This window comes from Bubalus bubalis, chromosome 3 (genome assembly GCF_019923935.1).
Source record: "Bubalus bubalis isolate 160015118507 breed Murrah chromosome 3, NDDB_SH_1, whole genome shotgun sequence".
NCBI classification, from domain to species: domain Eukaryota; kingdom Metazoa; phylum Chordata; class Mammalia; order Artiodactyla; family Bovidae; genus Bubalus; species Bubalus bubalis.
Window position 1 is genome coordinate 56,594,715 of NC_059159.1, and position 24,217 is coordinate 56,618,931.

Here is a 24,217-nt window from a genome sequence, read left to right on the forward strand (position 1 = left end):
TTTATAATAGCTAGGACATGGACACAACCTAGATGTTCATCAACAGATTAATGGATAAAGAAGTGGTGGTACATATCAATGTATACAGTGAAATATTATTCATCCATAAAAAGAAATGCATTTGAGTCAGTTCCAATGGGGTGGATGAACCTACAGTCTATTACACAGACTGAAGTAAGTCAGAAAGAGAAAAACAAATATATTAATGCATATATATGGAATCTAGAAAGATGGTACTGATGAACTTATTTGCAGGGCAGCAATGGAGATACAGACTTGTGAGAGAACAGACTTGTGGACACAGCGGAAGAAGGAGAGGGAGGGACGAATTGAAATATATACATTACCGTATATAAAATAGATAGCAGTGTGAATTGGCTGTATGATGCAAGGAGCTCAGACCCAGTGTTCTGTGACAATGTAGAGGGGTGGAATGGGACTGGAGGTGGGAGGGAGGTTCAAGAGGGAGGGGAAATATGTATACCTATGGCTGATTCATGTTGATGTATAGTAGAAGTTAACACAATGTTATAGAACAATTATCCTCCAATTAAACATTTTAAAGAAAAATTCTAAAAATTCATTTGTTCTAAAAGCTCACTCTTTTGTTAAGAAATGGGTGGAACACAAGTAAATTTAGTGTAAATGAAAATTTAGTGTAAATTTAAAAATAAAGTGTAAATTTTTATATCATCTTTCTGCTGTAGGTTCAAATTGAGATCCTAGGGCTTAGGATTGTTGTGCCACCATTGATTCATTCATTCATTCAGCAGAGAGTTTAAATGCTCTGTGTTCTCTATATTGAGTGCGTAGCTGGGAACAAGACAAAGTTCCCTTCTGTCTTGGAGTCTTTATGCATATACAAGGGTGAGCATGAAATGATCTAATGTGTGTGAAGTGTTCACAGGGTGAACACTTCACAGGATTTAGAAATTGGTTAATATACATTCACTGTTATTAGGTATTACCTATCTCTGTGCTTTAACTCAAGATATCCCTTTTACCTCCTCAGGTTTCAAAGGAAATCCTCTGCATGTTTTTTCAAATTTCTGTCCATATTCAACATTTATCACAAGGCATTGGCTCACATGATTATGTTGACTGATAAGTCCAAAAATATTTTGGAAACTGTTTTTAAGTAGTTTAATTACTTGAGTGATTTTTTTGAATATATGAGAAGATGGAAGACATTGGGCTCATAAAGTCTTTTGAAAAAATAAAAACAGCAAAATTCTGTAAAGCAATTATCCTTCAATAAAAAATAAATTAATTAAAAATATATATACATCTGATAGCCTATTCTGTCACATCTTTCTGAGCAGAGTGCCTCATTCCTGACCTCCACTCTGAATTCCTTATAGCATTTGTTGAAGATCAGCAACTGAAGCTAGTACTTCATTCTTGTAATAACAGTTGGTGCCAGTTAATAGTTTGCAATAGTCCCTCACGATTATAAATTGGATCATGGTTTTGGAGACATGTCATAATCATTCTGTCCCATGGTGCTAGGAATGCTTATTCCTAAGTCAGGCAAAGATTTCATTGATAGGCCACTCAGTGTGCTAATATCAAAATAGTTAGTATACACACTTGGTCTGGCAACTTGGGTCAGCTGTCTACTTCAGAGATATATATATATATATATATTTTTTTTCTCATCTTGGTCTGCTAGAATCTCCTCTGTTTGAGCATTCCTTTCAGGAGATTTTGAAGTCAGAAATACTCTCTATAGACCAGTTTAGTGCAGAGACCCTTTTTGAGAGGAAATATTCATCCAAGAGTCAATTCCTTCAGTGTTGCTGTGCAGGAGCAAGTTAAGCATACCTGATAACAGTCCTTCCATTGAGGTCGGTGGTGATGTCCAACTCTTGTGACCCCATGGACTGCAGCCCGCCAGTCTCCTCTGCCCATGGGATTCTTGAAGCAAGAATACTGGAGTGGGTTGCCATTTCCTTCTCTAGGTTGGAGATAGTCCTTTAAATGTTGTCTTTTTCAGTATGCATAATCTGCTGCTTGAAAATCATAGGGTTTCTGATCTTCATACAAATATAGATTAATAAGATAAACTTCAGAAACAAACTTGATTGTCCTTTAAATAATTCAGTTGAATTTTACAATAATGTAACAGCAAGGAGCTAACTGGGAAGTAACTCTTAGTAAACTGCAGACCTTAATTAACAAAATTCAATGATTCGGCAGGTTGCACAAAACAGGGTGGGTGGGGTGGTGGAAATCCAAGACAGCCAAAGAGGGCAAGGTAAGCCTCAACTCCTGTTGCAGGTGGTCTGACTCACTGTCCCCAAGTGACTCTTGAGGAGGGTCTGCTGGCAAGAGGATGGCCCAAGTCTTGCATGCTTCAATCCCCTTCCCAGGGACTCCCAGCCCAACCCTTTCTTTGGGCCTTCCCCTCCAAAGTGCCCAGACCTGCCCTACTCTGTGGAGATGCCTTAAGGCTACCACCTTGATCTGGACTTTCTCAAGAACAAGTACTTGAAGTACATTGAAAAAGTACAAGTACTTGAGAAAGGGCCACATGCCGAGGCAGGTGGTTGTGCAGCATGGGGCCTGGCCTCAGCTTCCTGCCAGGTTATAGCCCGGGCTCCTGGTGGATTCCTACCACAGCTGCTGCTTTTGCCCACAGTAAGGCACCCTGGCTTCTTGTGCCAGTTTCAAACTGCTTGTGCAGCACAAGTGGCTAGACACCTGTCACCACCTTGAGGACCAGAAGACTGCACCCACTGGCCTGGACTGCCTGACTGCCAGCGTAGCAGGCTTCATGTGCTTGCTGGTTAGTGAGGGGCTGCTGCCAATGACACCATGGGGATAGGGATTGTCCACACGTCTGCCACCCAGCGCTCCTCAGCTGAGCCATGTGTGGGAACAGATGGCCAGAGAAGTTGTAGCAGCTAAAGGAGCAGGTGAAGCTGATCTCTGTGTTCTGAATGAAGCAGTTGATGCTGCAGGAGAAGTGGCAGCCCATGGTGCAGCTCAAGAGCCGGAAATTCATAGGCACCCTGCGGAGCCCTTGGGGGAAGTGAGCTCTGCCAGGACTTCCCTGAGCCCCCCAGGAACCCAGTGGCCCTCTAGACCTGGAGTGTGGGCACCTAGGTCCAAGAGCAGGGCTTGGGCATGCCGGAAACTGAGGCAACTTGCTGCTAAGGTTGCTGTACTAGAGACTCAGCTCAAGAAAATGCTCCGGGAACCACTAGCAGCTCATGCATGGCAGGCTGACCCTCAGCCTTAGACCTGGCCACAACCGAACAGCCCAGTTTCTGCGGACACCAATGGGGTGGCGGAGGGGCCGAGGGAGGTGAAGATGGTGACCAGCATAACTCCTGGGTCCCCTGCAGAGCGGCCCCAGAGTCTGCAGCCCTACGGGGGAGGGCCTGGCAATGTTAGCAGGGCTGAGAGTCCTGCTGGGTAGTCATAAGGTGGTGGAAACAGTAGGTATGCATCGCCCACTGCACACACCAGCAACATCCACCTGGTGAAGATCAGCATTACAGAGCGCAGCTGCAATGTGGTGGCAGGCGAGTCACAGTTGGCTGAGTCAGATAGTGCAGGGTCCTTTCTTATTCCTCTGAGTGCTGGGTTCTAGCCCCAGCCCTAGGTCCTTCAACCAGATCTCAGAGCCTTGGTCTCTTTATCTGAGAAAAAAAGGACAGTTGCGCAGTTGACTCAGTGCCTCTAGCGACCATGTGAAGAAACTGGATGTCTGTTAAGTGAACGTGCTTATGTCTAGCACATCGTAACTCTTTAGAAAACAGGAGATATTTGGGGAGGTCCCCAAGACTGTTGGTTGCTGGGCAAAGAATCATCTCTGTTTGTTCAGTAAGTGGCAGGAACCAATCTTAGATCATGAAAAGGAAGTGTGTTGTTCATGTAACTTAGTTACAGCCTCAGGCAGAGTTGGATCCAGGTGTACAAGTACAATCAGGATTCTCTAACTCCCTCTCTTTCTTCCTCCATGCACCCTGGAGGTTCTCAGACAGGCAAAAATGTCTCCACCACTCTGGACATCTGTCCTTGCAGCTCAGTAGAAAGGGAGCCCCTCAATCCAGATAGCACCAATAAAATTCCCAGAGGCGGTCCTTCTTAACTGGCTTGGGTCATATGCCCATTACCGAACTAATCACTGTGTCCCTCACTGACCAGGCTAAGGTCCTGGGGTAGAAGAGCCCCACCCAAGTCCTGAGGGAGGAAGGGAGTGCTCCCTGCAGGAAGTGCTGAGTCCTCATGCCAGGAAAGGGCATGTGGAATGTGCAGAATTGCAGCCGCCCCACCACTGCCATCCTGAGGCCCCTGGGAGAAGCTGCCAGAATGATTCATAATAATGACACCTGCTCTTTATTGACCACCAGCCTGGTGCTAAGGGCTCTGATAAGTGTTCCACCCATGGAGGAGCTGTGCAGTCAGGCAACCTGGGTTCAAATTCCACTTCTTACTGTGTAGCTTTGAATGAGCACTTCATCTCCCAAGCCTCAGCTTCCCTATTTGTGAAGTGATATTAGTGCATACAGTAAGCACTTAGTCAGTGCTTGTTGCTATTTACACTGATCATTTTTCTTTCTATTTCAGGTTACAGCTCAGAGTTTTATTCAGCAAGCAAAGGAAAGTACACCCTCCAGGCATGGGGCGGGCGGACCCCAAAGGAGAGAGGCCTCAATCTGTCTTGGCTTTCTCTTTTTATACATTTTGTTTCCTCCCCCACCCCCTCATCCAGTCTACTGATCATTTTAAGGTCATTTCTATTTATATCTAGGAAAACAGACTAGAGGAGAAGCTTTACTTGCCCTGTATCACACAATCAGGATTCAAGACCAGGCCAGCCAGACCCCACAGGATTCAAAGGTGGGGCCTAGATTCTCACCCCAGACTTGAATGTCAGGCCAGAGCCCCATGGAGGGACCAGAGGGCACAAGCTGGAGGGCAAGGAACTAGCTCTGTTTTCTTGATTCCCCTGTTATTCCTGGCCAGCTCCAGACTCCACCCCTCTGTTCTGTGTTTATACCAAACAAAAAATACCCAGCCCTAAGACTCTGGCCCCCAGCCAGGGACCCCACCTAGCCCAGCTTCAGGATCCTTGAGAGTCAACCTCCATACCAGACTTGCCTCCCATGGTAGCCATGGGGCCTCCTGCCTGCAGGGTACACAGACATAGCTATATCCCCACCCTGTGCAAGCTGGTGCCTTTAAAAATTCAATCTTTGGTCCCACTTAACTCCCTCTCGCTGTAACCAGGCCCAGTCTATGCCTTACTTGGGCAGAACAGTTCAATTCAGTTCACTTCAGTCGCTCAGTCATGTCTGACTCTTTGCGATCCCATGGACTGCAGCACGCCAGGCCTCCCTGTCCATCACCAGCTCCTGGAGTTTACTCAAACTCATGTCTGTTGAGTCAGTGATGCCATCCAACCATCTCATCCTCTGCCATCCTCTTCTCCTCCTGCCTTCAATCCTTCCCAGCATCAGGGTCTTTTCAAGTGAGTCAATTCTTCACATCAGGTGGCCAAAGTATTGGAGTTTCAGCTTCAACATCAGTCCTTCCAATGAATATTCAGGACTGATTTCCTTTAGGATGGACTGGTTGGATCACCTTGCAGTCCAAGGGACTCTCAAGAGTTTTCTCCAACACCACAGTGCAAAAGCATCAATTCTTTGGCGCTCAGATTTCTTTATAGTCCAACTCTCACATCCATACATGACTACTGGAAAAACCATAGCCTTGACTAGACAGACCTTTGTTGACAAAGTAATGCTTCTGCTTCTTAATATGCTATCTAGGTTGGTCATAACTTTTCTTCCAAGGAGCAAGAGTCTTAATTTGGCTGCAGTCAGCATCTGCAGTGATTTTGGAGCCCCCAAAAATAAAATCTGTCACTGTTTCCTCATCTATTTGCCATGAAAGGATGGAACCAGATGCCATGATCTTAGTTTTCTGAACGTTGAGGTTTTTTTTTAATTAATTTATTTATTTTAATTGGAGGCTAATTGCAATATTGTAGTGGTTTAGCCAACTTTTTCATTCTCGTCTTGCACTTTCATCAAGAGGCTCCTTAGTTCTTCTTCACTTTCTGCCATAAGAATGGTGTCATCTGCATATCTGAGGTTATTGATGTCTCTCCCGGCAATCTTGATTCCAGCTTGTGCTTCTTCCATGAGAAATGTGCAGCATTTCTCAAGATGTACTCTGCATATAAGTTAAATAAGCAGCGTGACGGTATACAGCCTTGGGCAGAACGGGCATGTGCTAATTCACTTCAATATCTTCTCATCCTCCAAACATGTACTGAGTACTTGCTATTTGCCAGACTCTTCCAGGCACTGGGGACACAGCAGTGAACAAGACAGATAAAGACCTTAAGAATAAACAAGAGACCACTGGAAGCAAGTGAAGAAATATCATTCAGAGAACACATGTTTGAAGCAAATAAAACAAGGGCATGGAATGGCTGGTGTTTAGATGGAGTTGTGGTTTGGGTTCAAATTCTGGTTTCCATGCACTCAGGCTCTGTGACTTCTCTGTGCGGCATTTGCAAATTAGTGGTCCTGACAGTCTGATGTCAGCAGATCAGTGTAAATTTAAAAGCATCAGTTGGTGCTGAATGTTCAGCATGGTACCAGGTGCTGGGAGGTGATCAAAGTTTAGCTGTTGGCTCTTTGAACCAAGATGTGAAAGGAAAGAAACAGCCAGGTGGCTGCTTGACAAATGCTTGGACTGCTTTTTCTTTCAGGTCAGTAAGCTCAATGGATAGATCAGACAGAGGAGGCAGGGAGGAGCCCAGCCTTTCTAGCATCTAAGATTTGCTTGCTGCAGCCAAGGGCAGGGAAGGTGACTGGCAGGCTTCCCCTCAGGCTGGCAAATGTGGGTGGGTAAGGCAGAGAGGCCTGGAGACCCTACAAAGTCTCCTTCACCCTACATCTCTCAAAGGTACCACAGAGAGATTAGTGGAAGAAGGGGCAGTGGGGTGCATGCATCCATGGGGTCTCTCCAAGGCTTTGACATTTCTCATGATTTTGTTTGAAACATTCCTATGAAAGCAATTCTTTGTGGAAGTTTTGAAAAGTACAGAGGATTCTAGAACACAAAGTAAAGTGTCCATACCCCTCCCCCACAACCACCAAAAATCCCAAAATCAAAAACCTTGAATCTAATATCCACTGAAACATAATCTTTTTCTCTCTAGAATAATCCTAATTTCTACCAAATATAGCCAAATTTAGATGAATTTTTTTGCAAAATAACTCTGGTTTCAGTACTTGGCCTGATGAGAATTTCAGAAGTATAATTGATCATAAAGGCTGTTTTAAAACTGGTTTTGTGGAAATCTTTTACAAGGAAACTCAGAGTGAATTTTTAAAATGTTTATCAAGGCCAGAAAAGCGACACTAAAGGCTTCTCACAGATTTCACCTGAGATAACTACAAATTTGGGCAAATTCCTCCATTTTCAAGGTACCTCAAATGCTTTAGGATTCTTGTGCATGTTGGGAAATGAACCTCTTATTTACCTGATTTTAAAAGTTCTTTGGAACCTAAGAGTTTCCAATCAAAGGAAGAATCAGTTACATAAAAAAGACAACTTTTGATTCTGCTTACAAAAGTATAATTTACCAAATTGTTGTAAGTCATAATTAGCTTGAGAGGAAATCTCTCTTTATATCTAGAAAACACAGATTAAAAGTCAGTAATATTTCACACAGAAACCATAAGTTTTATAATGACATTCATCAGTTCCCACAGTCCTATATAAGTGATCCTTTTAGTTAACAACTTTATAAAGGCATCAGATTTTCCATTAGAATTATTTAATTTCTTACTCAGTTCAGTGGTATGATCAGAAAGTTGTCAGAATCTTGTACTTGTCAAAAAGTCCTTGCTAAGAGTCTTCTTGAAAAGGAAGCACTTTTGCAAAAGCATCAGGATGGGGAACACATGTATACCTGTGGCGGATTCATTTTGATATTTGGCAAATCTAATACAGTTATGTAAAGTTTAAAAATAAAATAAAATAAAATAAAATAACTGTATGAATGACTATTTAAGAAGATGTGGTTGAAGACCTGTTCACAATGCAATCAACAAAGAAACTTGCTTGCTGCCGTGACATACAGCATTTTCAGATAATGACTAGAATTATGACAATATTTTACTAGGAAATGTGAGAGTTTTAGGAGTTTCATTTAATTTCTGGAATATCTAGATTAATAATATTTACTCACATTATATAACCTAAGGAGATTTATTACTCATTTGACAATGCTTCCCATGTAATTTAACATAGCAAATATACCTAATTAGTTTAATATCTCTCTTTGGGATGTTTCAGGGTCCTTTGAAGCATTTTAAAATTAGCTAGACTGGACAGTTACATGTAAAAGAATGCAATTGGGACACTTCCTAACACCGTAAAAGAATAAACTCAAAATGGATTAAAGACCTAAATGTAAGTCCAGGAAGTATAAAACTCTTAGAGGAAAACACAGGCAAAACACTCTATGACATAAATCATAGCAAGATCCTCTATGACACATCTCTTAGAGTAACAGAATTTAAAAAAAAATGGTACTTAATTAAAGTTAAAAACTTTTGCACAGCAAATGAAACCATAAATAAGATGAAAAGATGAACCTCAGAATGGGAGAAAATAATTGTAAGTGAATTTCCAAAACATACAAGAAGCTCATGAAGTTACACAGTTCAATATCATAAAAACAAACAACCAAATCAAAAAGTGGGCAAAAGATTTAGACATTTCACCAAAGAAGACATACAGATGGCTAATAAATAGATGAAAAAATGCTCAACTTTGCTTATTATTCAGATCAGATCAGATCAGTCGCTCAGTCATGTCCGACTCTTTGCGACCCCATGAATCGCAGCACGCCGGGCCTCCCTGTCCATCACCAACTCCTGGAGTTCATTCAGACTCACGTCCATCGAGTCAGTGATGCCATCCAGACATCTCATCCTCTGTCGTCCCCTTCTCCTCCTGCCCCCAATCCCTCACAGCATCAGGGTCTTTTCCAATGAGTCAACTCTTCACATGAGGCGGCCAAAGTACTGGAGTTTCAGCTTTAGCATCATTCCTTCCAAAGAAATCCCAGGGCTGATCTCCTTCAGAATGGACTGGTTGGATCTCCTTGCAGTCCAAGGGACTCTCAAGAGTCTTCTCCAACACCACGGTTCAAAAGCATCAATTCTTCGGTGCTCAGCCTTCTTCACAGTCCAACTCTCACATCCATACATGACCACAGGAAAAACCATAGCCTTGACTAGACGGACCTTTGTTGGCAAAGTAATGTCTCTGCTTTTCAATATGCTATCCATGTTGGACATAACTTTCCTTCCAAGGAGTAAGCGTCTTTTAATTTCATGGCTGGAGTCACCATCTGCAGTGATTTTGGAGCCCCCAAAAATAAAGTCTGACACTGTTTCCACTCTTTTCCCATCTATTTCCCATGAAGTGATGGGACCGGGGGACTGGATGCCGTGATCTTCGTTTTCTGAATGTTCAGCTTTAAGCCAACTTTTTCACTCTCCTCTTTCACTTTCCTCAAGAGGCTTTTGAGTTCCTCTTCACTTTCTGCCATAAGGCTGGTGTCATCTGCATATCTGAGGTTATTGATATTTCTCCTGGCAATCTTGATTCCAGCTTGTGTTTCTTCCAGTCCAGCGTTTCTCATGATGTACTCTGCATATAAGTTAAATAAGCAGGGTGACAATATACAGCCTTGACGTACTCCTTTTCCTATTTGGAACCAGTCTGTTGTTCCATGTCCAATTCTAACTGTTGCTTCCTGACCTGCATACAGATTTCTCAAGAGGCAGGTCCGGTGGTCTGGTATTCACATCTCTTTCAGAATTTTCCACAGTTTATTGTGATCCACACAGTCAAAGGCTTTGGCATAGTCAATAAAGCAAAAATAGATGTTTTTCTGGAACTCTCTTGCTTTTTCGATGATCCAGCGGATGTTGGCAATTTGATCTCTGGTTCCTCTGCCTTTTCTAAAACCAACTTGAACATCAGGAAGTTCACGGTTCATGTATTGCTGAAGCCTGGCTTGGAGAATTTTGAGCATTAATTTACTAGCATGTGAGATGAGTGCAATTGTGTGGTAGTTTGAGCATTCTTTGGCATTGCCTTTCTTTGGGATCAGAATGAAAACTGACCTTTTCCAGTCCTGTGGCCACTGCTGAGTTTTCCAAATTTGCTGGCATATTGAGTGCAGCACTTTCACAGCATCATCTTTCAGGATTTGAAATAGCTCCACTGGAATTCCATCACCTCCACTAGCTTTGTTCGTAGTGATGCTTTCTAAGGCCCACTTGACTTCACATTCCAGGATGTCTGGCTCTAGGTCAGTGATCACACCATGGTGATTATCTGGGTTGTGAAGATCTTTTTTGTACAATTCTTCTGTGTATTCTTGGAGAAGGCAATGGCACCCCACTCCAGTACTCCTGCCTGGAAAATCCCATGGATGGAGGAGCCTGGTAGGCTGCAGTCCATGGGGTCACTAAGAGTCGGACACGACTGCACGACTTCACTTTCACTTTTCACTTTCATGCATTGGAAAAGGAAACGGCAACCCACTTCAATGTTCTTGCCTGGAGAATCACAGGGACGGGTGGGCTGCCATCTCTGGGGTCGCACAGAGTCGGACACTACTGAAGCGACTTAGTAGCAGTAGCAGTCTTTGTATTCTTGCCATCTCTTCTTAATATCTTCTGCTTCTGTTAGGTCCATACCATTTCTGTCCTTTATCGAGCCCATCTTTGCATGAAATGTTCCCTTGATATCTCTAATTTTCTTGAAGACATCTCTAGTCTTTCCCATTCTGTTGTTTTCCTCTCTTTCTTTGCATTGATCACTGAGGAAGTCTTTCTTATCTCTTCTTGCTATTCTTTGGAACTCTGCATGCAGATGCTTATATCTTTCCTTTTCTCCTTTGCTTTTGGCTTCTCTTCTTTTCACAGCTATATGTAAGGCCTCTCCAGACAGCCATTTTGCTTTTTTGCATTTCTTTTCCATGGGGATGGTCTTGATCCCTGTCTCCTGTACAATGTCACAAACCTCATTCCATAGTTCATCAGGCACTCTATCTATCAGATCTAGGCCCTTAAATCTATTTCTCACTTACACTGTATAATCATAAGGGATTTGATTTAGGTCATACCTGAATGGTCTAGTGGTTTTCCCTACTTTCTTTAATTTAAGTCTGATTTTGGCAATAAGGAGTTCATGATCTGAGCCACAGTCATCTCCTGGTCTTGTTTTTGCTGACTGTATAGAGCTTCTCCATCTTTGGCTGCAAAGAATATAATCAATCTGATTTCAGTGTTGACCACCTGGTGATGTCCATGTATACAGTCAATTGAGGAAATGTGTCAGATCAGCCTCCTATCTTAACACTCAGTCCCAGGTCACTCAGTGTCTTTGAACTGAGCAAACTAATTTCTTTCAACTGGGTAGGCAATTTCCCCAATGTCTTTCAGTTGTCCCCCTCCCCCCAGTATCTTTCAACTGGGGGCCAGATACCTATTATGGACCACCAAATAAAACTCAGGATCATCAACCTATAAGCAAGATGCAAGAACCAAGAGAGACTCACTCTAAGTTCATCTGAACTCTCTGAGAAGGTGGATGGGCACAGAAGGTCTCTATTGGTACCAACCTCAGGTTCTTCATAAAGTTCAGAAGAGGGCAACAAGTCTGCTCTGGGTCTCTTTGTTGATTGCCAAAGTTGTCAACAAAAAAAAGCACCATGTGAGAGCTGTGAGTTAAGTTTTACATGAGACAAAATGAGAACTATAGCCCAGGGTTCAGCCTCTCGGATATCTCTGAGGAACTGCTCTGAAAAGTAGTCAAGGGAGGTCAATATATATGTGATTTTAGTAAAGGGGGATACGTGAAGTCAAGAAAACATTTTGGCAGAGGGTTTCCTCTAGTCTCAGAAAGATTGCTGCTATTCATGTGGAACAGATGTCTAATAATAGTGATTTTCTAGATATAAGAAAAAGCAAGAAATTGGGCTAATAAAATCTTCTCCTGAAAATATCCAACTATGGAAAAATCTGCTTTGCCAGAACTTCCCAGAGCACCAAATGCTTCATTCCTAATCTCTGCCCTGAACTCCTTGCAAGGTCTATTGAAGGGCAGTGACTGCAGTAACTGAGGACTTCAATCTTATAGTGCCAGGTGGCGAGTGACAATTTTTAGTTGGCAAAGGAAAAAAAAAAAGATTCATTTTATAGATGAAGGAATGTTTTATAGTGATTTAATTGTCTCCTATAGCTGAACCATTTCTTGGTTATAAGTTTGGGCATAAGTTCAGTTCAGTTCAATCACTCAGTTGTGTCCGACTCTTTGCGACCCCATGAATCACAGCACACCAGGCATCCCTGTCCATCACCAACTCCTGGAGTTCATTCAGACTCACGTCCATCAAGTCAGTGATTCCATCCAGACATCTCATCCTCTGTCATCCCCTTCTCCTCCTGCCCCCAATCCCTCACAGCATCAGGGTCTGTGATGAGTCAACTCTTCGCATGAGGTGGCCAAAGTACTGGAGTTTCAGCTTTAGCATCATTCCTTCCAAAGAAATCCCAGGGCTGATCTCCTTCAGAATGGACTGGTTGGATCTCCTTGCAGTCCAAGGGACTCTCAAGAGTCTTCTCCAACACGACAGTTCAAAAGCATCAATTCATAGGCGCTCAGCTTTTATCACAGTCCAATTCTCACATGCATACATGACCACAGGAAAAGCCATAGCCTTGACTAGACAGACCTTTGTTGGAAAAGTAACGTCTCTGCTTTTAAATATGCTATCCATGTTGGACATAACTTTCCTTCCAAGGAGTAAGCGTCCTTTAATTTCATAACTGCACTCACCATCTGCAGTGATTTTGGAGCCCCAAAAGATAAAGTCTGACACTGTTTCCACTCTTTCCCCATCTATTTCCCATGAAGTGACGGGACCAGATGCCATAATCTTTGTTTTCTGAATGTTGAGCTTTAAACCAACTTTTTCACTCTCCTCTTTCACTTTCCTCAAGAGGCTTTTGAGTTCCTCTTCACTTTCTGCCATAAGGCTGGTGTCATCTGCATATCTGAGGTTATTGATATGTCTCCCGGCAATCTTGATTCCAACTTGTGTTTCTTCCAGTCCAGCGTTTCTCATGATGTACTCTGCATATAAGTTAAATAAGCAGGGTGACAATATACAGCCTTGACGTACTCCTTTTCCTATTTGGAACCAGTCTGTTGTTCCATGTCCAGTTCTAACTGTTGCTTCCTGACCTGCATACAGGTTTCTCAAGAGGCAGGTCAGGTGGTCTGGTATTCCCATCTCTTTCAGAATTTTCCACAGTTTATTGTGATCCACACAGTCAAAGGCTTTGGCATAGTCAAGAAAGCAGAAATAGATGTTTTTTCTGGAACTCTCTGCTTTTTCTATGATCAAGCAGATGTTGGCAATTTGATCTCTGGTTCCGCTGCCTTTTCTAAAACCAGCTTGAACATCTGGAAGTTCACGGTTCACATATTGCTGAAGCCTGGCTTGGAGAATTTTGAGCATTACTTTACTAGCGTGTGAGATGAGTGCAATTGTGCAGTAGTTTGAGCATATTTTTGCATTGCTTTTCTTTGGGATTGGAATGAAACCTGACCTTTTCCAGTCTTGGAAAAGGACTGCTTTTCCAGGTGGCCACTGCTGAGTTTTCCAGGAGGCCACTGCTGAGTTTTCCAAATTTGCTGGCATATTGAGTGCAGCACTTTCACAGCATCATCTTTCAGGATTTGAAATAGCTCCACTGGAATTCCATCACCTCCACTAGCTTTGTTCGTAGTGATGCTTTCTAAGGCCCACTTGACTTCACATTCCAGGATGTCTGGCTCTAGGTCAGTAATCACACCATGGTGATTATCTGGGTTGTGAAGATCTTTTTGTACAGTTCTTCTGTGTATTCCTGCCACCTCTTCTTAAAATCTTCTGCTTCTATTAGGTCCATACCATTTCTATCCTTTATCTAGCCCATCTTTGCATGAAATGCTCCCTTGGTATCTCTAATTTTCTTAAAGAGATCTCTCGTCTTTCCCATTCTGTCCCCTGACCTCGGACTTGGGTTAGTTCCTCTCGGCTGTGCTCTGTGCCCTGTCTCAGCCGCCCGTGCTCTGCTCTGCACTTTGCTCAAGCAGCCGTGAAGAGATACCCACGTCCAAGGTAAGAGAAACCCAAGTAAGACAGTAGGTGTTGCAAGAGGGCAGACACACTGAAACTATAATCACAGAAAACTAGTCTGTCTAATCACACTAGGATCACAGCCTTGTCTAACTCAATGAAACTAAGCCATGCCCGTGGGGTCACCCAAGATGGGCGGGTCATGGTGGAGAGGTCTGACAGAATGTGGTCCACTGGAGAAGGGAATGACATACCACTTCAGTATTCTTGCCTTGAGAACCCCATGAATAGTATAAAAGTTTGGGCATATAACCAGATTAAAATGAGGGTATTTTCAGTGTTTTTGTAGCACCACTCAATTGTCCTTGTAAAATAGGTTTATTTACCAAATATTATCCTAGATCACATGAATCTGGAAAACATTTGGGTTAGTTTCTATATTTCTGATAGTACACTTGATTTGTGTATTTCTTGTTGAACTTCAAGTCAATTACTGGAGCCTTTAAAAATAACTTTGGAAATATCATTCAGAAATACAAAAAATTCAGTAGAGCATATAGATAGAGAAAGAAATAAACAGATATGATAATATGAAACTCAGGGGTTTATAAAAGAAGATTTGGGTCCATTGTGATTCTGGAAGATGGAGTAAATTAAGGTTATCTGCTCAGATAGTTTTTTACTAATATTTACAAGTGACACTTTTAAGATGTTTCCTGCTCCTAATTATCAAAATGAACTTTTTTCTCTCCTTCTTATGAGATTCCTTTGTATCCTAGAGAAGACTATGTAGAATATTTATATCTCAAAGACACAAAGAAAGAATGGAAGTTGCACCAGGGACTTTTGTTCCTTAAGTTCATAACTTTTAGAATATCTGCAAACATTTTGAGATGAAAAGGGTACATTTGGGCACTGGTAAAAAGGACAAGTGGGCTTTGAATTCTTCCTAGAGCCTCCTTTTCAGTTATAATAAAGGCCTGGTTTGTAAGATAATATAGGTTTCTTTAATTCCTCAAAGAATTGACTGGCAACTTGAACAATATGGAGGACAACCCACCCATCCATCTTTATTATCCTCAGTTTGCTTCTTTACATCAGGGAGAAGATCTTCAACTAAGATGGAAATCAAAAGATTCCTATGTTCACAACCTAGAGGGATGGGATGGGGAGGGAGACTGGAGGGAAGTTCAAAAGGGAGGATATATATATATATATATATACACCATTCATGTTAAGGTTTGACAGAAAATGGCAAAATTCTGTAAAGCAATTATCTTTCAATAAAAAAATAAATTATATATAAAAAATATTCCTATGTTTTGGATTTAGAATTGTATGTCTCTGGAGCATTTTGGTAAGTCCATCCACAAAGACTTCTGAGTTTTTCCTCAAGGGTTTTCCAAATCTGACCCACATCCTACAGTGAAACAAGGCAGTCTGTCCCAGAGTGGGGAGAATGGGAAAGGAAGCCAGGCTTCAGGCTGGCACCCTTGGGCACAAGGTGCTGGAGAGTGTGCAGCCTTCTGTGATGGAAAAATGACAGACATCCTGAGCAGCAGAAGTTGTGGCACTTCCAGGGACATCATTCATGAACAAAAAGCTCCCAAATCTCTCTTAGGTTCTCCCCTGGTACCTCAGGCAGGCATCCTCCAGGTCAGCCAGGAAGCCAGGAATTCCATTCTGCAAAGAAAAGGAGATTGTCATTACTCTGTCCTCACAGCAACTACTCTTGATTCTCAGGATGTGCAAAGGTGAAGGAAGATGCCTTGGGGAATAATAAATATGAGAATAGGGCTCCTGGTAAGATTTCAACAGAATGTTGGCACTGATGATGAAAAAGGTAAGACTCAGGGCACAGGTAAGGTAGGGGCCACAGTTTTCAGGCCTTGCATATTTTAGCTTTTGCTAGTAGAAAGCTAAGACAATTCTAAGACACTATTTTTGGAAAGAAAAAGAAAACTCAGGAAATGGGACTGGGCTGGGCTGTGTGATTCTTCCAAAAAGATGAAAGAAAGGACTTGCTTTACAAAATTAGAAATTGGTAAGATTGGGAGCAAGAGGCAGGATATGTCATCCCTTAGTTAGTGTTGAACATTGCCCAGACTTTCCCCAAATGTTGTTTTGGTTACTCCTTCTCTACATTGTGGAAATAGCCATCCCCATTTTTTGGAGGGGAGAAACTGATAGCTTCCCTAGATTACATAGTCGGAAGTAGGGACCAGAATTCAAAGTATGATGTGTTTTACTCAAGTTTGTGTGCTTTTTACTCTCCCTGTGAATTGGTGAGCCCACCAGCCCATAAGTAGGACCTCACAGCGCAGACTGAATGGTCTCCAGGAGTGATCTGCATACCACTGAAGTCCCTTCTCCTTATAGAAAGAAAACACAAAAATGAAACTGGAGGCTTCCCCAGGCTTGAACATATCTCATTGTCTCCCAAGCCATGTTGGCCTAACTCCTCCATAAGCAGATACAAGGTCCACAAGCACCCTTGTTCCTACAAGGAGCAGGTTATTGTCCAAAGGTTCCAGAGAGTGATGCTGGTGGGATCTTGGTGGGAAAGTAGTGGGGAGCTGATATTCCAGGTAAAGATTTTGGTCTTCGGTCCCAGCCTCAGTCCTGGGTGTTGGCAACCCAAGTCCTAACCAGAGTCAGTCAACCATGCTGCTTCGTAAAAGAGCATCATGAGGCCTGAGATTGCACATCTCTTCAGTCTAACAGCCCCACAGGGTAAGTCAACATTTGTCAAGCATGCTTTCCCCCTGCTTCTGGGGGTCTCACCTTGACAATCAAGTTCATGAGCCAGGATGGAATCCAGCCACCAGGGTTTATGAAGCAATAAATTAATACTAGAGAGGGAAAAAAAGGACAATTCAAAAGGAGAAAAAATACAGCAGCAAACATAGAGGTTTACATTCAGGCCAAAAATTAAGGAGGGAGGTAACACACAATTCAAGTGGACTCTCCCATCTCCTCATTGGGAGATTTATATACACACTTTGGCAAACAGTCAAAGCACATTCTGCTGCTATTTATTAAACCCATGGCAAGTGCTAGATGGGGAGGGCATGGAAATCCACTCCAGTATTCTTGCCTGGAGAATCCCCATGGACAGAGTAGCCTGGGGGGCTACAGTCCATAGAGTTGGACATGACTGAAGTGACTTAGCATAGCATTGCATAGCATAGCATAAGTGCTAGATATTTGGATATATATCTCACTTAGTTATTGCTCTCAATTATCTTAATTATAAAAGTTGATAAAATTAAACTCCAGTTTATAAATGACAAAATTGAGACTTAGAAGAGTGGGGTGATGCATCCAAGGCAGCAGATCTAACACACACCAGAACAACTGTTCAGATTTTCCTGCAGTCTCCAGGCCACACCCATTCCAGTCCAGCAGGTGGCCACATAAACTCCTCCCAGATTCTCTCCTGAGTATGGAACTCAAGGCAGACAGATCCCGAGTCCCTTAGTTTTTGCTGAGTGAGAGGTACCTACTCAGAGATGGTCCCACCAGCCTTCCTGCTCACCTCCAGCCAGAATGTGCAGAACAAGAGCAGCCTGAAGTGAATTCTTAAACTTTTGGTTCACTTCCATGTTCTGATTTCATTTGGACAATGCAAGAGTAAGTAAAAAACAGATTGATCAGATTTAAACATCCACCTTGCATTGTAGCCAAACGTCAGGGGTGGATTGAGTCTCCTCTGTTTCCTCTGAAGCCATGCCCAGTTCTCTGACCTCAGGGGAAATGCATCCTGCATTTCCTGAGCCTCACAGTCACCGCAGCCTTCACAGGGCGCGCCACACACCAACCGCTGCCTTCCTTTTACCTTTGCTCCGGTTATGGCCAGCGCTCTCCACGGCCAGCTTCACCTGGCACTGCCTCACCCGGATGAAGCCTGGCCTCTCTGGAAACTGTGGCAGCGAGGTGCCCTTGGCCAGGACCACCTGAATCTTCCACCCTCTGAAGTCCAGGTCTCGCCGCTGCTTCACATAGACGCACTACACTGCCAGTCAAGGCACAGCCTGAGTCAAACCTCTCAGATGGATAAAAGGAAAGCCCACAAGTCAGAAGCAAAAGGCAATTGTTTTGTTGCCTCCACTTGGTGTTTGCTCCCTTAATCTGCCAGTTCGCTTCCTGCTTCGTCTGCCTAACTTCCCTGCAGAGCCCTGTCACTCCCACCTGCTGTTCTCTTTTCATAGCAGGCATGGTGTACATACTCAGTTCCCAGCTGGTCTCTGACTCTTTGTGACCCCATGGACTGTAGCCTGACAGGTTCTTCTGTCCATAGGATTTCCCAGGCAAGAATACTGGAGTGGGTTGCCATGTCCTCCTCCAGGGAATCTTCCTGACCCAGGGCTCAAACCCACAGTTCCTGCATATCTTGTACTGGTAGGCAGATTCTTCACCACTGAGCCCCCTGGGAAGCTCAAGAGCATGCATTACCCACCTATCAATGATTCTTTGCTGCTCTAATTATGAGGGGAACCCACTCCTCCTTTCTCCAATAAAGCAATGAGATCTCAGAGGATTGGTCATTTATCAGCTGTGATCCTGGGTAACTTAATTTTTCTGAGATTCAGCTTCACTGTGCAAGAAAAGAGAGGAACACTGCCTGTAGACAGGCTTGGTGGGGGCATTGGAGAAAGACTGGAGCAGAATCTCACGCAGGAAACAATGGGGTCATTGCTCTCTGTCCCCCCTTAAGCCCTAATCATTGACCTCTGGGCACAGAGGACGGTCAGGCAAGGTTACTTCCACCTGGTGACCACAGGAAGCTATGTGGATATTCAAATATTAGTAGGCAAATGTCCTCACTGGTTCTGGTTCACCAAGAGTAATATAATAATTTCATCTCAATAAAGATTCACAGACCAGCCACCATGTCTATGGCACTATTACAGAGAAGTTAATTCAATTTTAAGAAACTGAGCAGGAAACACACACACACAGGGTCCAGAGCCAATGCTGGGGGAGGAGGGGCGGTGGAGAGAGCTGGAAAGTAGGGCCTGAGTTCCATCCCCGAGTCGGCTGCTAACTGCCTGACTGTGCACCTCGATCACCTTAACTCTCTGGGGCCCGGCTTCCTCCTCTACAGACTGAGGGAGTGTAGTGAATACTCTGAAGGAAAAGTTGTTTTCAGGCCCCCAAATCTGTGGTACAAGGATTTTCTAGGAAAAATCTCAGGAAAGTATGAGCTGCCTTCCCACAATTATAGATGCTCCATGTCATCAGACCCAGAAATCACACTGAGATCTCTGAAAGCTACACAAGAAGCAACAGCTTTAGCAGATGCTTATGCAAGAGTCAAAGACAATGTTGTCCACACCTTCTGGATGTACCCGCATTGAGTCATGACCATGAAGAGCAAAGACACTTAGAAAGCTGAATAATAGTATGCATTCAAAAAGGATACATCTCTGCTGGACACAAAAAAAGGGAACTCCATTTTCATGTAGGTCACTGTTTCTCCATTGCATTCTGTTTCATAGGCTTCTATTAGACAAAGCAAAACAAACAAACAAACAAACAACACAACACAAAAGACGTTATTGCATCTGGAAGTCCCTTTTGCTTCAATTCTCAAGAAGCTTTGATATGACAACCTTGTAGGGTGATAAACCACTAACTCACGAGGCATTGAATTTTAGAGAAAGGCAGATATTTAGAACCACTGAAATCTTGTTGTCCAGGTACAGTGTCTGGTAGATAGAAAAACACAGTAGAAATAAAAGAACCCAACAAAACTTGTTCATTGTATACCACAAACAACATTCTAAGACACAATGCAGTGAAACAAAATTAGGCATCCAAAAATAAATTTTCAAGTTCCAAAATCTTGGTAATCATCAGATGACACTACAGTGCCAATAATTTTTCTGTTGTGACCTTTCTCCTCATCTGAAATTTTATGACATAATACAGGTGTCCTGGAACTGAGCAACCCAGCTTAGAAGTGAAGTTTCAAGAGAGGTTAATGTCCTTCTGAAAAAGCTAGAAAGTGGCTTAACTATGTTAACTGTAAGATGCTTGCCTCTCTCCTGTGTTGCTTTATATCATAGTTACAGGGATCAAATCTCCTTAACACCCACCATGCTACTGTGTGCAAATAGCATCGGCTCTTGGAGAGAGAGAGCAAAGCGATGCTATGAAGTGCACAGCCTCTGCCCTCAAGCTGTGTGGGAAGCTTCTAACTAACCATTTAGAAGAGGAGCCAAGCATAAGCTTCTGAAGGAACCAAGAGAATCCCTAGAGAAGGTGCTGACAGCACAGAAAGTTGTTATTTAATTCAGCTTTTGAAAGAAAGAAAACAATAAAAAAAAAAAATAAATGCAACGGATACAGAAAGTAAGCTTCTAAAAAATATTCAGGAGGTGCATCTGCCAGTAAAACTAACTTCTGCTAATACAGCCAAAAAAAAAAAAAAAAAAAAAGAAAGAAAGAAAACCTATTAGAAGCAGAACATGGAGTAAAGAATTTATCAGTCCATTACTACAAGAGGTTGAAGATGACCTTGAAAGGAAGGGAATGAGTGGACATCTGCTGCTTTTGCCTGCTCTGCTATGACTTTCCCGTTCTTGCACCAGAATCTCATTCTCCTTCAAAGCATCACCTTTTACCTCCTTCTCCACTATGTAGTTTAAGCAGGACTGTTCAGTTCAGTTCAGTCGCTCAGTCGTGTCCGACTCTGAGACCCTATGGACCGCAGTACGCCAGGTATCCCTGTCCATCATCAATTCCCAGGGTTTACTCAAACTCATGTCCATTGAGTTGGTGATGCCATCCAACCATCTCATCCTCTGTCATCCCCTTCTCCTCCCACCTTCAATCTTTCCCAGCATTAGGATCTTTTCAAATGAGTCAGCTCTTCGCATCAGGTGGCCAAAGTATTTGAGTTTCAGCTTCAACATCAGTCCTTCCAATGAACACCCAGGGCTGATCTCCTTTAGGATGGACTGGTTGGATCTCCTTGCAGTCCAAGGGACTCTCAAGAGTCTTCTCCAAAACCACAGTTCAAAATCATAAATTCTTCGGCGCTCAGCTTTCTTTATAGTCCAACTCTCACATCCATACATGACTACTGGAAAAACGATAGCTTTGACTATGCGGACTTTTGTTGGCAAAGTAATGTCTCTGCTTTTTAATAACGTCTAGGTTAGTCATCACTTTCCTTCCAAGGAGTAAGCGCCTTTATATTTCATGGCTGCAGTCACCATCTGCAGTGATTTTTGGAGCCCCCCAAAATAAAGTCAGCCACTGTTTCCACTGTTTCCCAATCTATTTGCCATGAAGTGATGGGGCCAGATGCCATGATCTTCATTTTCTGAATGTTGAGCTTTAAGCCAACTTTTTCACTCTCCTCTTTCACCTTCATCAAAAGGCTTTTTAGTTCCTCTTCACTTTCTGCCATAAGGGTGGTGTCATCTGCATATCTGAGGTTATTGATATTTCTCCCAGCAATCTTGATTCCAGCTTGTGCTTCATCCAGCCCAGCATTTCTCATGATGTAATCTGCATATAAGTTAAATAAGCAGGATGACAGTATACAGCCTTGACATACTCCTTTTCCTATTTGGAACCAGTCTGTTGTTACATGTCCAGTTCTAACTGTTGCTTCCTGACCTGCATACAGATTTCTCAGGAGGCAGGTCAGGAGGTCTGGTATTCCCAGACTGACTCAGTGTTAATTTCAGGGCTGGGAAAATGAGCAGAACATGGTCACAGTGATTAGTTCAGGGAAGGCATATGTGGACAGAATCCTGGCTTGCCACTCTTGCAAGTTTAGGCCCAAAAGTGGCTTTGTAAAGGTTCTCAGGTAGCTTATAGAAGATCTGGGAGGACCACAGTTAGGTTAAGAACCTCAGGATGATTCCAGAAAAGTCAAACTACTGCAGCCTCTGGACTATACTCCATAGTGTGGACTGTTGATAGCAAGTACCACACATCAGAGGCTTTGTAAATGGCTACAGCACATGACTGAATCACAACTGATAGGGAGATGGACAGAGAACACCTGGCTTCTCCCTCGAATATACGGCACCACCATTCCCCATAAAGTAAGAGTGTTTGAAAACAGTATGTGGCCCTAAACCATGACAAGCATGCTGAAGGAAATAATATATGATCCAGGCTGAAGAGCTAAGAGCCAATCCTGAGATTCTGGATGCCATCAGTAGAAAAGTTCCTGTTCCTCTGGGGTTGTGTACTCAGTTAGAATGTTAGCCTGCATCTTCTGGTGGCCACTCTGCATGACACAGAATCTGCCTGAGAATCTGGTCAATACAGAAGAAGACAGAGTCAAGCTGGAGAAATGAACTATTATGTGCAGCTATCCTGGAAGCCAGACAACTGTGGATTTTCAATGTCATGAACCAATAAACGCTTTTTCCTTTCATTACACTGCAATTTGTTAGCTTTTCTTCCTTGCAACCAGGATTCCTAACCCCAGCAACGCCTGTCAGGGTTTCTGGCCCCTGGGCTAGTTGTATCTGGTCCATTGTGCCTGGGACAGCAGAGATCACTCCCCACTCTAAGTGCCAGAAAGATCCCCTATCTAATGCCACTCATAATTCTCCATCATTTCTGGGAAAAATCTAAGAAGTGTAGCCAGGTGACCAGCCCAGGCCCTTGGGTCCCTGGACTCTCCTCCCGGGCTAATTCCAGATTCTGCTACCCCAACAACCCAAAAGCACCCAACTGCTCACAGATTAAAAAAAAAAAATCATATTGTTTCATGCCTTCTTCATTTTACTCATACTGTTCCCTGGGCCAAACATCCTTAACCCACTCACCCTTCACTTTTCACCTCACCATGTATATATATTCTTGCTGTTTATAAAACTTTGGTTCAATTTGTCAAATAAAGCTCAGACACCACTTTGTCCAAGAAGTCTTCCATGCTCTTCCAGGTGTATATGTGTGTATATGTGTGTGTGTGTGTGTGTGTATATATATATATATATGATGACAACAAACTTGTAGTAAGTTCAAACAGGAGCAAACAGGAGAGTGAATCTATTAAAGTATAAAAAGGAAGTCCTAGAAATATTGAAGGCATATTTCAGTGCAGCACCTCAGATATTTAAGCCAAAATTTAAAATAAAACATAGTATAATAGAAAGTAAACCTATTTATCTCTGCTGGTTAGAGAAAATAGCAATAGATTCTACCTTCTAACCGATTTTTTTTAAGGAATACATGTCACTCACCTGTAACTTGTGGGATCTGCCGTCTTATATAGCCTAAATCCATACCGATATCTACAAGTAGATCTGGTGGAGCTCTCAGAGTACCAATGAACTTATACTCATAAAGTCCAGTTGGCTGTAAAATGAAAACATATAGAAACAGCCTATTGATTCCCAAGTTGCTATTACACAGCATATGAAAAATAGTTGCTTGTTCCATCTCACTACTGGGCATCCCCCATGCAGTCTTGGAAATGCAATGGTGAAAAAACAGGTGAAGATCTTGCTGATCTTGCTCTCATAGTTCTATTTGTTCTTTGCCACAGGTGCTGGTGATAGCTACCCAGGTAATTTAAGTAGGATAAAAGAAGGTGATGTGATAAATGGTATCTAGTTTTGGGGGGCTGGTGGTTTGTTGTATATCACCAGGTGTTCAGGGAATGTCTCTATGAGGGATTTATCAGAAGAGTTTGTTCTGAGTATTAGAAAGAGCTGGCCATGGGAAGATGAGAAAAGCCCATTCCTGGGAGAAGGGAGAAGGCCCACAGGCTGATGGATTGGTTGTCTTCCTCAAAGAACAGAAAGTCAGGGAGACCAGGGAACTGTGATGGGGAAAGTGATAGGAGCTGCTGTCAGAGAAGTAGTGGGGGCTGGGTCCAGAGGGCTTTGTGAACCAAGGCAGTGGGCACAAAGATTTTATTCTAGTAGCTATGGAAAGCCAGTCAATAACTTAAAATAGGGAAAATTTTTTTAATAGTTCTTGCTTCTTGGTAGAAAATAGAACATAAATGAGTAAGGAGATGGGTTAGAAGACCAGCACAAATGATCCAGAGAAGAG

General features: G+C 42.9%; 1 protein-coding gene and 1 pseudogene across 1 annotated transcript in view; both read right to left on the reverse strand.

The window, feature by feature from the left end:
• Window positions 1-17,787, reverse strand: part of LOC102413817 — a 101,342-nt pseudogene extending 83,555 nt beyond the window's left edge.
• A 63-nt stretch (window positions 17,788-17,850) lies between these two features.
• LOC102412899 (phosphatidylcholine transfer protein) overlaps window positions 17,851-24,217 on the reverse strand; it is a 276,982-nt gene continuing 270,615 nt past the window's right edge. The window contains exons 2-4 of the mRNA XM_044939648.1: window positions 23,401-23,515; window positions 19,608-19,687; window positions 17,851-18,192 (exon numbers count right to left, since the gene is read on the reverse strand). Coding sequence (XP_044795583.1) covers window positions 17,980-18,192; window positions 19,608-19,687; window positions 23,401-23,515 — 408 coding nt within the window. The 3' untranslated portion in view covers window positions 17,851-17,979. The remainder of the gene's footprint in view (window positions 18,193-19,607; window positions 19,688-23,400; window positions 23,516-24,217) is intronic.